This window comes from Plenodomus lingam (assembly GCF_022343315.1).
Source record: "Plenodomus lingam strain CAN1 chromosome Unknown contig_14, whole genome shotgun sequence".
NCBI classification, from domain to species: domain Eukaryota; kingdom Fungi; phylum Ascomycota; class Dothideomycetes; order Pleosporales; family Leptosphaeriaceae; genus Plenodomus; species Plenodomus lingam.
In genome coordinates this window covers 597,071-612,653 of record NW_027093932.1, presented here as the reverse complement: position 1 = coordinate 612,653, position 15,583 = coordinate 597,071, and the positions used below count along the sequence as shown (strand labels likewise).

Here is a 15,583-nt window from a genome sequence, read left to right as displayed (position 1 = left end):
TGGATCTTTTTCACATGCCTAAATCTGAAAGAGCTCTGTGTTCGATGTGCTGATGTTTTTAGGAATATCACCGCTTAGATCCAGCTATATTTGTCTTTTGGTACCGTGCACCCTTAAAACCATCCGTATTCAAGGCTATGAGCTCGTATTTACAACTTATGAATAGTTCACATTTTGGATCATATTTGGGTACATTCTACCCTCGTGGAACGCCGAATTTAGTGCGGTAGAAGGTACTTTAACAATGGCAGAAACTCGTATTAAACTACCATGCGTCATCGTTCACCCAAGCCAACGTCGAAATTGAAATCGATGTTAAATTCAAGAGATTCTGGTGTTGAACGTATCTTATGAAACTCTGGAAGTGAACTAAGGCGTCTTTGTTTGGGGCCAGTAAGTTGATCTAGCTAGCTAGTGCTGGCACCGGTTTTGATAGTTAGTCAAGGGCTGATGTCATGCTCGTGCTCGGTCAAATACCTAAGAGCTACCACAGACCTGACATGAACGCCACATTTCCCATGCAACAAGTTACAACCAGAAACAGGCATTTACTTATTAAAATTAATACTCCTATATGCACGGCAGATTGCCAAGTCTTAATGACTTTGCGAAATGCGCAAACAGTGTAATTGGCGTATCGTTGTGCAAAGGGCTTGAGCTATGCCTAAGCCTAGGTCTAACCAAAGAACGTACCTTACGGGTGAGTAGACCACACAGGTAAGTAGACCACCTGTTGAATTTGGGTGATCACGAGCTTAGGAATGATTTGGGGGATTGATCATTGCATTGTAACTATCAGGGTAGAGCTTAGTTGTATAGATCTTGAGCTTAGTAATCCGCTTGATCTTCGTCAAGTATACCTGTGCTCAATATTCACCAAAGCTCCTGTTGAGGGACAAATTGGTACCATGAACTACATTTATCCAGTTGGGCGATTAGGAGCATGTAGATCATCGTGTAGATCAGGTAAGCAGAAAGAGGCAGAGATCGAGCTCGTGTTCTACTTTCTGCAACACCACCCTACTAAGACCTTACTAAAACTACACCCTATTACCTAATATCTTAATAATACTATAAAGAAGAAACTTTCCAAAATGCTTAAGTATAGCTTATACTTAAGGCTCTTGAATAAAACAAAATACATCCTTTATAATTATTAGATTAAGGGTATTACATGTCAGGACATGGGCCAACGTGGCCCGGGGCAGATAGATTACGTGATCATGGGCGGTATAAATACCCATGAGTGTAACGACGCAGGTAGGTAGGAGCATCCGAAAGGGATCCGATACGACTCAAGGGCATATGGGAGTGCGCGTCTGTATGGAAAAGAATGTGATTCCTACACCTATAGGTCTTGTACGAAAGGACAAGAAGAACTTGTCTATCTATCTATAAGCATAAGGCTCCTTTTATATCTAGAGGCAGAGGGGTCTTAGACTAGAGTCGGAGCCGTATCGGAGTCGTATCGGGGCTGATGATATCTTGGCTAGTCTGATGAGAACTGGAACGAGGGCTTGCACTTGTTACAATGAGAATCGACACAGACGCTATCGATTCGTTTGACAATCAATTGATATCTTTTGTCCCAACCTATCCAACAAACCTCTATTATTCCCCGTGACGTCTTACAAAAGCTAGTATAAATAATAGTATTATAGGTATATAATTTAGTATAACTAATAGTAAGTTAGACGCTATACATATGTTAGATAGTTTAGATAATACGAAGGATAATTATATTATAAAGTATTGAGCCTGTTAAGCTTTAATAATTGAGCCGTATATTTTAAGCCTAAAATATATGTTAATTAAGCACGTCTACTTAAACACCTACTAACTAAACCTTAATCTAGAGGCTTGATTGGCTTGATTGTTGCTAACTATGACAGAAGACATAGTAAGAGCTGGGCTAGTCACCTAAAAACACTCTTTGAATAACTTCCGATCATGTTCTGAACTTCCCATGTGGTACTTTCGTATGACACCGGAACATCGTTACCCAGGGACCATTCGAGTGGACTCATTCATCTTTAGCCACGGCAGCAACTGATGTGGACGCAGCCGCCCCGCCCTCGTCCGTCATCGAGGACATGGAGTCACCTTGAAAGCCGAGATTGTCCACACTCCCGACGTTGAAAACTTCCTTGAAAGACGGAGTGCGCAAGCAAACATTGAGTCTGCACTTGTTCCTGCACTGCAATCCATTTAGCCGTTTGTTTGTCGGACATGTCTGCCTCAAGAGAACTTACCACGTCTTCGTTGTGACCTTCGCAGCACCGTCGGTGACACAAGGGCTCGCAGTACTCGGGGCTGTCGTGGAAAAAGTAGCATTCCTATCTATGTTAGAGTGAAAGGGAAGATGCAAAACCAAAGTGAAGTGGGGACATACCATCCAGCAGAGCTTGTAGCATTCGCAGCATTCATGGCATAAATCAGTGTCGCAGACGTGAGGTGGTGGCTTTGGCTTGCTGGGTTCCTTCTTGGCCAGGATCATGTTGATCATGGCTAGGAGGAAGATGCAAAGGGTGAGTTTCATTTTGCTTACCAGAGAGCGGTTTGTTGCACTGCTGTTGAATATGTAGTGTGAGCGAGGGTTGAGGTGTTAGGGATGGTGAAAGTTCTGCGACGAATTCCTTTATATACTTTGATGGCTGCGGTGTACGGCTCTGCAAATGGATCGTAGGTGAGAGAGATCAAGCTCGAGGGTAGTTCTGTGCTCTCACCCGCGTTTGCAGCAAACGGTGCCTGGAGCTAGGGCACGAGGGAGTTGGTGCAAGGTCCTTTCTGATGCTATTGGCGAGCATGCTGGATGACTGCGATCTTTGTGTACCTGTGTTGGAACTCTCGAGCCATTGAAAGTCCTTGTATTGCTTTAGGGGTTCTTCTGTCTGTAACAATGTCGATGCTCGACCTTTGTGGGACAATCTACTTCTAACTCTATGCATGGTTCGTGCCTGTACCTGCTTGACAGATGCCCAGCTTTTTAAGGATTTTAACAAAAGGCCATAAAATAGAACGGCTGCATCATCTAAATGTCCAATCAAATGCAAATGCTGATTAGAAGATGATGGCGCCTGTCAAATATGGGTGGAGTGCGTTGATGACCTGCAAAATTGTCTCCGTGTCACGTGTGACAGTGGTCTGGTAACGTGATCCACCACCGAGCGCCCACCACCACCGAGCGCCCACCAACACCAAAGTCACAAAATTTTTAACACAAAATTTCTTAATAACTATAGCACCTATTAATAACGCGCTTATAGTAATTAAATCCTTAACTCTTAGAGAAGATTTTATATATTTAAAAATAGTAGAAAGGTATAGATACTTATAGTTAACTTTATCTAGATACTACTAGATATAAAGGGCTTAGGCTTATGCCCAAGCCTAGGCCTAACACAAGACAGACTAAGTCTAACACTACTACTACTAAGTAAACACACTACACACCTATAAAAAGGCAGAGAGGGCTTACCTCTCCTTTAAGATACTAAATACTATTATTAACACTTATTATATTCTCCCTTAAGGCTAGTCTATAATATTTTAGTATCTTCTTCTAAATATACTATAATAGTAATAAGAGATAGATGCGCTAGATATTTAGAATAATTAGGTATAACCTAATATAGTAGAAAGGCTAATATAGTAGGTCTATAGATTAATAGAATAATAGGCTTAAAACTCTACTATAATAGCTATACTATATTAATAGAATAAGGAAATATATAATTAGATTCTATTCTAACCCTCCTCTAAACCTTCTAGGTTTAATAACCTACTACCTCTACCCCCCTTTACCTTATATTATAAACCTTTCCTAGTTAGCTTACTATATAATAGCACTAAGGTAAATTTCTCCTTCTAGTAAATAACTATAGAATTTAAACTATATATAGATAAGGTCTTTATTAAAGATATAGAGGTAAGGTTTATATATATTTAGTCCTAGTTATTACCTATAGTCTAGCGCGCTATAGTACTATACTTTAAGGATAGTACACGTAAGTATTAGGATATAAGTAGGTTTCTTAACTACCTAGTATTCTATTATAGTAACTATTATAGGTAGGAGTGTGCCTAAGCTATATTAGAATACTTATATTAGGGCTAAAATTAGCCTTTTATAAAGTTCTTTCTAAATCTTATATAGCTTTTTATATAATTAGGAGGTCTATACTAGGATAATAAATAGAAACTTTTATAACTATACTAATTACTTAATAGCTATATATACTTAGTTTCCCTTAATAAGGGAGTCTTTAGAATAAACTATAATATAGCTATAGAAGAATATAAGATAATTATAGTAGATATTAAAATAGCCTCCCTAGAACTAGGGTTTCTTTAGGCTAGTAAGTCTAAGGAACCCTAGTAGAAGTCTAGTTTAGATTAGTATAGTAATATAAATATAGTAGAAGTAGTAGTCTTATTAAGTATAAATACTAAACTACTAATAGTATATCCTAACTAGATCTTATAGGACCTATTTAATATATTAAAGCTAGTAAAGGTTTATACCTAGTATAGATAAGGTAGCTATTTTATATAGGCATGTCCTAATACCCTATTGTTGCAGGAGGGATATTAACCGGATCACGGAGCATCTTAATCCAATCAATCCCGATCAATACCCCTGTATAACCCACTATCTGATCGACTGCCAGCTCACTGCTAAGTGCCTAACAAAAAGCAGGAGCTCTAGTAAGGAAGGTTTACTAATTATTTACCTTCTAGTAAGGGTAGCTAAAGCTCTATATATATAAGTCTGATCGTAGTAGATATAATCTAATAATCTATCTCCTAAATTATTCCTAACCTTAGTAATCTAAATTTCTATAGTTATAAGCCTAGTTCGCGCTTTACCTTATTAAAGATTGTCCTATTTATTTAAGCGTATTGTTTAACTTAGATACTAAGCTAGCAAGCTTTACTCTTTCTTTATACTATTTCTTAAGCAGAAGCTTACTTATTACTCTTCTACTATAAGCGACTAAATCCTAAAGGGGGATATCCTACTTACTAGATTAACTAACTAGCCTACCTAGTATATTTAATTTAGATACCATGCCCTAACTAAAGGGATCTAGGTAGAGGTAGACCCTAATACTTAGGATACTAAAAACCACTTTAAGAATAAACTAATTAAGCCTAGTATGCTAATAGATATTGCGCTATCTAACACAACAAGCAAGCAGTATAAACTCTAAATAGCACAGTACTAAGCCTGCTTATTAGATTAGGCATTAAAGTTATTAGTAATCTAAAACCTTTTTATATAGGTTAATAATATAGTAGATTAAGGGATCCTTACCCTAGCCTATATAGAGCTTGTTAATTAAGGAAGAGTAACCCTCTAAGCACTTATCTAAGTACTCCGCAATAACCTAGCGCTAACTAATTTAAGCGCTGTAACACTAGCAAGATTATAGTATAAAGCTTATCTTACTAAAGCAAAGATAAGTAGCTAAGACGCTAATTACTAGTAGAAGGAGTAGGCAATCCTATACGCGCATGCTAAGGTATATAACATTCCTAATATTAAAGGATAGCTTATAGTATAGGACTATCTTAAAGCTTTATCTACTAGGATCTTACTAGATTAGGGTTAAACCATGTTTTAAAGGATTATTAAAAAGTTAGTAATAGGAGAGCTAACTTACAACCTTCTATAGGTAATTAAGATCTACTTATTACTACTCTAAGAGAATAATATAAGATTAAGCTCTAAAGGTCCTAGGGTGTTTGCAATAATAGGAGCTCTACCTTCTAATAATTAATCTAAGAAGGAGTTAGGATTATACCTATATAGTAGATCCTACTATTAGAAACGTACTATATATAGACACGTTATTAAAGCTTAGACTAATATAGGTAATAAGCTTACTACTACTTAACAATTAGAGATTAAGAAAAGGATTAATAGGAATTAAAAATTCAAAGAGATTAGAAAGGCTCTAAGCAAGTCCTATCCTATTAATTAAGATTATAGTAGTAAGGTAAACGCGATCACCTATCTAGGCAGTATCTAGGTAGCACTAATTAACCCTATATTAATAGTAGAGAAAACAAATAGGATCTATTTAACTATAAACTTTAAAGCTTACGCTCTATTAAAGAGCACTATCTTTAATAATAGGGGTGCAGTACACCTAGTTAATAATATAAGCTACCTAGAAGAAAGCTTGTTTAGATTAGTTAGATATAAGATAGTTAAAGCAGGAACTTAAGCTTTTCTAATCTTAGGTAGAGGGACTAGAGTAATCCTTAATGCTCTTAATAGACTAAGAGGTCTAAAAATAGAAGATTTAGTGCTTACTAATATAGTGTTAGTAGAAGGATTTTATATAAATATTATATTAGAACCTTAATTGCTTAAAGCAGGAGTTTAGTTCCTTAGGCTAGATACTACCTTATAGTTTAGATTATTAGAAAAGAGCGTTGTATTAGCTAAGTTACTACGTAAGTTTAACTTAACTTTTCTAGAATATAAGCCCTCTACTCCTTATCTAATAATCTAAAGTATAGTACCTAAATAACCCTAATAATCCTAGAAAACTTACCTAAGATATAATAGTAAGGAGCTTTAGCACTAATAATTAGGCTATTTAGGACCTAAGGCGCTTAAAGCTCTAGTTAAGTTAGTAATAAACGTTAGGATTAAAGGAACTCCTAGGAGCAAATGCGAGCACTACGCTATTACACATGCCTAATAGGTTATATTAAGACAACTAAGGGAAAGATTACTACGTCCATACTACTAGGTATTATAGGATCTATTTAACATGCTAATAGGTATAGCTTACAAGTAATAGATCTTAGTATTAAAGTGCGACTACTTAGGAAAGCTTTATACCTATCTACTATAAGCTAAAAACCTTAATAAGATTATATAGGTGTTTAAAAATTTTAAGAGCTTGATACTTAACTAATATAAGCTTAGTATAGTTAAGATTATATAAGATAATAGTATTATAACAGTCCCTTAGTGTAGCAAATCTTGCTTTTAGATCTAGGTAGCTAATAATAGTATTAAGATTAAGAGCTTACCTGTATATACCTATAAACCTAATACAGGAGTAGAAAGAGTAGGGCAGGAGATTATAATAAAATTAATTAAAATAAGGATTAGAGCTAACCTACTAATAAAGCTCTAGCCTAAAATTATTAAAGTAGCAACTTAGCTCTATAATACAAGCCTATCCTATGCTTATAATATAATATTACCTAATAAAGTGCTAGATTGTTAGTTTACTAGATACTTTAGGTAGTGGCAACTGGATTAGATAAGGGAGGCAACTACTAATCTCTGCCCTAATTAGAGCGGAATATACGCCTATGGCTATTAAGCTTACCCCCTTAACAGAGATTAAGTAGCTAGGCGTTACAAGAGGGTTTTTAAGGTAAACCCTTAGGGTTATATTAGATATCTAGTAGGATACAGAGCATCTAATATATATAGGATATAGATCCCCTTGCTTAATTAGATTATTATAACGCGGAACGTTACCTTTAATAAGGATCTTTTCTATAAAGAGAAAGATCTAGAGTAGCTTTAATAGTTAGAAGCTTAAAAAATAGTTAATATTATTAGTAAAGATAAGATCTGCAATACAGGAGAAGCATATAAAGAGCTTAATATCTTTAATTAGCTTTGTATTGCAGTAGAGTAATATAAGGAGTCTAGTAAGTAAGGAGGACTAAACCTAGTGTAGGAGCTAGGGGGTAAGGTAGAGCTAGAGGAGGTAGATAATTAGGCTAGCTAGCCTAGTAATTTATAACCCCCTAAGTAGACACCTCTAGCGTAGGTACTAAGTATAGCTAGCTTAGCACAAAGGATCTATATAAAGTCCCCTAAGCTAATAGGGCTCTAAACTCCTAAACTAACACTAGAACTAAACTCTAGTATAGGAGAAGGATCTATACAGGTTATAGATTAGGGATTAACTACCTAAGAGGATAGTAATCTAACCTATTTTAACGCTATAATTAGTAGCTTCTTAGAAACACCTAGAGGAGAGAGTACTATTAGTAGATCACGTTATAAGAGCACTAAGATAGGTAAGGGCACCCTATCTAGCTCTTATAGGGGTGGTAAGCAGAGCTCCTGCCTACCTACTTTAGGACTAGATTCTATATCTCCTGCAGATCCCTTATAAGCAGCACCTAGAGCTCCTAGAAGAAGTAGAAAACTACAAGTTAAAGGACTGTAACGACTTAGGTAGGTAGGGCATCCGAAAGGTATCCTATACGACTCAAAGGCATATGGAAGTGCGCGTCTATACAGAAAAGGATAAGATTCCTACACCTATAGGTCTTGTACGAAAGGACAAGAAGAACATGCCTATCCTAACTATAGGCGAGCTGTTCTCTATATATATTAGTAAGTTAGGCCTTTATTAGGCCTAACTTAGTATAGAATAATAGGCAGGCAATTCTGCCTTATTATTACACTACCCCCTCCTATAGAGAAAGGATAGTCCCTATCCTTAGGATTAGGTTTAGATCCCTTATTAAAGAAGAGCTTTTTGCAAAATAAATCCACCTTTACCTCTGCCTTTACCTTCACTTCTTCTTCCTAGGGCACAGACCCCTATCCCTAGCCTACCTATAACTAGCCCTCTACCTACTAACTTTCTTATTCCTATATCCCTAATTTTTTAATTATTTAACCTAATCTATCTAAAATCTAGTAAGTATTTAATCTATATAATTAAACAGTTACTAATCTAAATTAGAACCTTTAGCTATACTAGTACTAGTACTACTAGGAGTCCTCCCTGTTACTTATCGCGCTCTCTATATAAGAGCAGTTAGGGCTCTAGCTAGGGGCAGGTTTAATAATTTTAATTTTAAGTTAAAGAATTCTAAGAAGTGCTAGTACTATATCTCCTAGAATAAGTATTGTAATCTAGTAAGTATCTAAGTCTAATAGGGTTCCTTTACTAATCCTAGTAGATTCCTTCTTTTATTAGCTAAGAGTACTCTGCCCTTAGGGGAGCTTTAGAAGAGTACTATAGCCTAGTAGCTAACCCTGCTAAAGGGGATAAGGATAAGAAAGCTATAGTTACCTATTAGAAGGATATTAAGTAGTTTAAGGCTACTATTTAAGAAACTACCTAAAACCTAGCTAAGTGCGTTACTGTTACTAATACTTAGACTAAGGGTATAGAGGCTACTAAAATCCTTATAGCTACCTATTATACTACTATATCTAATTTACGTTAGCTTTAGAATAGTATCTATAAGATAGTCTTAGCAGTTAGGGGCTTAATAAAGGCTATAAATAAACTTAAGGAGGAATTAGCACTAAATTAGGAGGCGACTTTCCTAGTGTAGGCTAAGATAAAAGTATTCCACAAGAAAGAGTCTAAATTGGTCCTAGCTTCCATCCCTACTCCTGCACCTGCTCCTAAGCCTGCTGCACTAGTTGTCTAGAAGCCAGCGAAGAAGGATAGTCTAGGCACTATCTTAGCTAATATAGAGTCTAAACTAGGTTCTAATAGAGTAATAGATATAGATTAAAGAGGTTTCCTAGGGGTAGTGTCCTAGGAACCTTAAGAGTTCTAAATAGGACATAATAATAAATAGTAACAAGAATAATAGTAATAGATAGTAGTTAATAGATAGTGTGTAGCTAAATAGGATGTAAATTAGTTCTAATATTAGATATAATTATTGTGAAGTAATATTAGATCCTCTTTGCCTTTTTCCTAGGCTTAAATCTATTTTAGTAAGCTACGTAGGGGACCTAGCTAATTTAGATACTATTAGTAGAATACCTATAATTTATAGGGAGCACCTATAAAGTTAGAGGCAGGATACTAAATAGGATTAGGATTGTGTCTAACCTACTTAACCTTATATTTTAGCTTAGATTAATATAATTTGCTAGCTAGGATTTCTTCCACCTCCTATTCCTCTATACCTTGTATAGGGGTACTAGGGGGTTTTAGAGCCTCTTATCTAGGTAATAGGTCTTAGGGATCTTTGCATAGTATATTAGGAGAGAAAACGTTATAGATCTTAGAACTAGGTAGCAATTAGAGGTAATACGCGTTTCCTACTTGTTCTAATACCTTAAAGGGACCTTCCTATTGTTTAGATAGGTTTTGGCTAGGTTGTAAAATAGCAAGATTAGTAGTAGATAGATAAACATAGTTACTAACCTTCTAGTTAACAGGATAGCAATAGCAATTAGTAGCAGAGCGTATTTAGTCTTAAGCTCTTTCTATATTTTCTTTAGTAATCTTCTAGGCGTTGTGTATCTAAGTAGTAAGGGATAAGGCGTCCTTATAGTTTAGTTTCTCTAGTATAGTAGATAGGGTCTTTTCTAGTTTCTAATACTAACTTTACTTTAGTAAGGAACTAAAGAGGAGCTAATATAGAGCTATGCTAATAGATAAATATAGAAGAGTACTTTAGGCACGGTCTATTATAGGTAGTAGGTTACTCTAGTTATCTTAGTAATAGGATACAAAAGGCCTTAGTCTCTAATTAATATACTTATTTATAATCTTAGTTTATCTATTAGTTTATTTATAGTAGGTAGTAGAGAGCTTAACTTTAGTGCCTATAATCTAATAGAACTTAGACTAGAAACTAGATATAAACTAAGGGCCTTAATTAGAAATAATAGTATCTAGAGTGTATCTAAATTAGTACACCTACTAAATAAATAAGGTAGCTATACCTTAGGCGTCTATAGTTTTATAGCAAGGGATAGTAATAGCTTGCTTTAATAGGCGATTAATAATAACTATAATCTAATTGTAACCACGTTAATCCTAGGGAAAATCCTTAAAATTAATACACAGGTGCTGCATTAGTAGACTAGGGATTAGAAGGGGGTAGAGCATGCTAGGGAGTTAGTGCTGTCTTAGGTGCCCTCTCCTGCATAGGATATAGTTCTAAACGTAGCGTTTATAGGTAGTCTCTATACCTTTCTAGTAGTAATATTAGGCTAGAATCTAATAGGTTTTAGTAGCTAATAGGTAGGTAGTAGACACTTAATTATAAGCCTTACGAATTAGTCTAGTATATAGGACTAATCTAGCAGGCACGCAAAGTTAATCCTAGTAGAGAAGGAGTCTATTTTCTATCTAATAGTGCTTAGGTAACTTTAATCTTTCTATTAGGAATAAGGACCTATTTTCTTAGAGAAGAGTTTTAATAAGTTCTAGGGATCTAAGAGTTATAGGGTTCTAAACTGCTATAATTAAAGCAAGGATTAGTAAGGAACGCTTAGCTAGGTACTCTTGCGCTAAGTTAGAGTTAATTTAAGGGTATAACCTATCTAGGGAGATTATTACTTATAAGCAATTATCCCTTTAAGTAGTCTTAAGGTTAATTATATCCTGTTCCCTTCTACTTAGGATATTAGCTTGTGCGTTGTAAGATCTAGGAGTGTACTTAATTTAGAAGTTAAAGGGACTTATAACCTCTAGCTATCTAGCTTGCCTAGCACTAAGGACTTTAGTAGATATAAAGTACTCTAGTGCTCTATAGTCTGTGTATACTCTAATAAGGTGCTAAGTACTTATTAGGTTAGCACGCTATTTCTTAAAGGCGCAGATTATTACAAACAATTCTTTATTATAGATTTCCTAGTTAAGTTTAGAACTAGTAAGGGTCTAACTAAAGAAGGATATAGGGTACTATTTCCTATTAGGATGCTCCTATAAGAGGATAGCTACAATAACTCTATTAGAGGCGTCTATCTCTAGTTTTAGAGGGTACTTAGGATAGAAGTAAGCTAAGCTTAGGATTACTAGCAGGGCATTCCTAAGCTAGTTAAAGGCTTGTTAGTATTCCAAAGTCTATACAAATAGGGTAGCAGGACTCTAGAGAGTAGTTAAGGGCTTAGCTGTCTTAGAGAAGTTTTCTACAAATTGCTGGTAGAATCTAGTAAATCCTAGGAAGGACTTTACTCTAGTTATTATCTTAGGAGTAGACTAGTTTTAGAGTACTTTAACTTTATTAGGGTCTACCTCTAAGCCTTTATTAGTTAGGATATATCTAAGGTAACAGGTATAGGTTATATAGAATTCGCTTTTCTTAATATTAGCCTATAATCTAGCAGAATAAAGACGCTTAAGGACTTTTTAAACATAGTCCTTATAAGTAGTAAGGTTTTTAGAGTAGATAAGGATATTATCTAGATAGGCGATATAGAAGTTGTCTAAATAATCTATTAGTATATTATTTATATAGCGCTAATAGGTTGCAGGTCTGTTATATAGCCTAAATAGTAGGACTTTACATTTATAGGCACTATACCTAGTGTAGAAAGTTGTGTACTCCTCTAAGTCTAGGTCTATTTAGATTTTATTAAAGGTAGCATAAATATCTAGCTTAGTAAAGATTTTTACTTTAGCTAGCTAGGATAATAGATTATCTATATAGGGTATTAGATACGCGTCCTTTTGCGTTAAGCTATTAAGCTTATAGTAATCCACACAGATCCTAAGGCCTCTATTTAGCTTCTTAATATATAGGATAGGAGAGGCAAATAGGCTCTAACTAGTCTTAATAAAACCTTTCTATAGGTGCTCTTGTACATATTCCTTAGTAGCCTAGAGTTCCTTAGTATTTTAATAATAGAGGGGACTCTAGTAGTTTAGAAGAGGTTCCTCTAGGACTATCTTATAGTTATAAGGCTAGTAGATTAGAAGTTTGTTAGCCTTAGCCTTATTAAAGACGTCCTAATAGGAGTTATAGTTAGATAGGAGCTTCTAATCTAGCAGGCTGTTATTAAGAGTGTCCTGTTTAGATAGGGTTTAGATCCTACGCTTAATCTTATATAGGCTAGTAGTAAAGAATTTATTAGAAGATTTTTTTATATTAAAATAGAAAGTATTAGCAGAAATAGTAGCAATTTAAAATTTTGTAGGTGGGGTAAAGGTTAGCGATTAGACTAGGGTAGGTAGCGTAATAGGTTTAGTAGTAGCCCTATAAGTAGCTAGAATTTTAAGTATACTACGTATCCTATTAATTAAACCAGGACTATTTTAGTTCTAGTTCTCCTCTTGATCCTAAAGGGCGTCTCTTTGTAAGATATTATAGGTAACTAGAGTAGACAGCACTTGCTAGTAGAGTTATACTAGAATAGGAGGTGCGGGGTTATAGGTTAGAGGATATTTCTCTAGCTAGATTAGTTAAGATTTATCTGTATTAATTAGGATTTAGAACTGTTTTAGCTAGTGTTGTCTAATAATACAATCCTAAGAACCTAAGTCTACTATTATAAAGGGGCAGTTGTGAACCTTTTAGCTACTAACTATTATATAAAGCTAAATATAGTAGGCAACTAGGGAGGTAATCTAGTCCTAGAACCCTTTAATAGTAAGCTTATATAGTAACTTTTAGATAGGTACCCTAAGCGTAGAAGAGATATTATAAGCAATTTTTAAATTAAGAAATAAGTAACCTTAGGCCCTAGTATCTACTAAAGCGTTTAGGCAAATACTAGATCTATTAAGGTATAGGGTTGTACGTGCAAGTAAATAGGAACTAATAAATAATTTAGTTAAGGAAAGGTTTAATAGGTTATATTAAGTTAGGCCTAGGAAGGAGGATCCTCCTAGGCGTTGTTGTTTCCTGTCTAATAGCTATCTAAATTAGTTAATTTAGCGGTATCTTCTTCCTTAGAATTCTTAACAACCTGTTCCACATCTATAGCCTGAATCCTAGGGGGTTTAAGGTAGTTACTAGAGAAGTGCCTAGGCTTTCTATAATTATAGCAAGTTACTAGGGTTCCTATTATAGTAGCGCTAGGAGTAGCTAGCGTAGCAGATAGGGGTTAATTGTTTTAAAGGATAGTGCCTTATTATTGCAAGTAGGGCATATAAGGTTTAGCTATTAAAGGTCTATTATAGGGTTTCTAATTAGCGTCTAAATAGGACTAGTTTCTAGAGTGTTAGAAGGGGGTTAGTCCTTTTCTAGATAATAGAGTAGTCTAGGTAGGAGCAGATAAGGTAGGGTATAGGCAGCGTTCTATATTAAAAGTAGTAAGATAATCTACTATAGTCTTAAAATTATTATGCTAATTCTATTAGAAAGCAAGGTTTAGTATCCTTAGGGAAGGTGTAATCTTTATCTAGAGGTAGTAATACTACTCTAATTAGGGTACTTCTCCTCTAATAGTAAGACTCTAGAATTATAACTTAAAAGTAGGGAACGTCTCTATATTAGTTATATATAGGCAGTTAAATATAGTCTAACTCTTAGCTATCTTATTTCTAGTAATAAAGTAAGTTTAAAGGAGGGTAATTATTTCCTTAGCCTTTTAGAATTAAAGACTTAGGGAATTAGATAGGTAACATGGCTCTAAGTATTCTCTTGCTAGTCCTAAGCAGTGTCCCTAGACTAATGCTATCTAAGCTCTAGAAGAGGGGTAGTAATTAGTATTAATCTCTAGCCTATCCTAAATAGATACTTGCTATTATCTAAAAGTAGGATTAGCACTATTACTAAGTGTAGAGATATTTAGCGTCTTTTTAGATTATCTCTTAGCTTTTATAGTATATACTATAGGGTTTAATATAGAAGCTAAAGACTAGCTAGGTTAGGTAGTACCCTATATCTCCTTATAGAGGGAGGTGTTGTACAACTAATTAGTAAGTTGCTTAACTTATTCCTCTAACCTCTCCTTTTTAGATAGGGTTAATATGTATTTATCTTTAAGGGAGGTGTTGCTTTAAGATTTCCTAGGAGCACAAGGTACCTTAAGAGATAGATAGGAAGCGGGTCCTTTAAGGAGGGCGTTGTTAATTAAGTCTTCCTTATCTAATTTCTTTCTATTAGTAAATAGGCTTTTAAAAGCGGCTAAACTAGATACCCTTCCTTTGCCTTTGTCTAATATTTTATAGTTAATAAGAATAACAAATCTTTTCTTTTTAGGGGGGTTTGGTTATAGGAGGATATTAGCTTTGCCTCTAATTCCTCTAGGCTTTTAGTAGTCTCTAGGTCTCTACCTTAACGCAATCTAACGCGATTTTTCTAAAGGTAATCTAGCACTACCTATAGGTCTAGAAGTCTAAGCCTATAGGCTTTAGTTATTAGAAGTTCTAATAGCTGTTCTAACTATAGAGTTATAGGGTTAGGTAGCTACTAGAACTAAATTAGTAGCTTAAAATAACAACAAATGCGATATTCTTAAATACTGTTACTAGCTAGGATAATATTCTTCTTATAATATAATAACTTAGGTAGGTAGGGCATCTAAAAGGTATCCTATACGACTTAAAGGCATATAGAAGTGCGCGTCTGTACAGAAAAGGATAAGATTCCTACACCTATAGGTCTTGTACGAAAGGACAAGAAGAACATGCCTATCCTAACTATAGGCGAGCTGTTCTCTATATACATTAGTGAGTCGGGCCTTTATTAGGCCTGACTTGGCATGGAACAATAGGCAGGCAATTCTGCCTTATTGTTACAAGGACTGCCACTAACACATATTAGTAAGCAAGCTTAGGGACAGGACCCTAATAAACTACTAGGAGGCTCTACAAGTGCAGGGATATATATAGTAATAGATCTATTAGATATAGATCTAATTAGAAATCCCTTATATAAT

General features: G+C 35.1%; 1 protein-coding gene across 1 annotated transcript; it reads right to left on the bottom strand.

The window, feature by feature from the left end:
- Positions 1–1,761: 1,761 nt before the first annotated feature.
- On the bottom strand, positions 1,762–3,090 carry IAQ61_002282 (uncharacterized protein). The gene is made up of 3 exons (XM_066095480.1): positions 2,393–3,090; positions 2,253–2,336; positions 1,762–2,197 (listed from the first exon to the last, which is right to left on the bottom strand). Exons 1-3 carry the CDS (start codon positions 2,537–2,539, stop codon positions 2,024–2,026), a joined length of 405 nt encoding a protein of 134 aa, XP_065954316.1. The 5' UTR covers positions 2,540–3,090; the 3' UTR covers positions 1,762–2,023.
- Between the last annotated feature and the right edge of the window lie 12,493 nt (positions 3,091–15,583).

Excerpts from the sequence above, each read along its gene's own strand:
- IAQ61_002282 (XM_066095480.1), bottom strand. The coding sequence starts at position 2,539 with ATGAAACTCACCCTTTGCATCTTCCTCCTAGCCATGATCAACATGATC. Across the intron at positions 2,337-2,392 it reads GCTACAAGCTCTGCTGGATG|GAATGCTACTTTTTCCACGA; the intron begins GTATGTCCCCAC and ends TAACATAGATAG. Across the intron at positions 2,198-2,252 it reads AAGGTCACAACGAAGACGTG|TGCAGGAACAAGTGCAGACT; the intron begins GTAAGTTCTCTT and ends AATGGATTGCAG.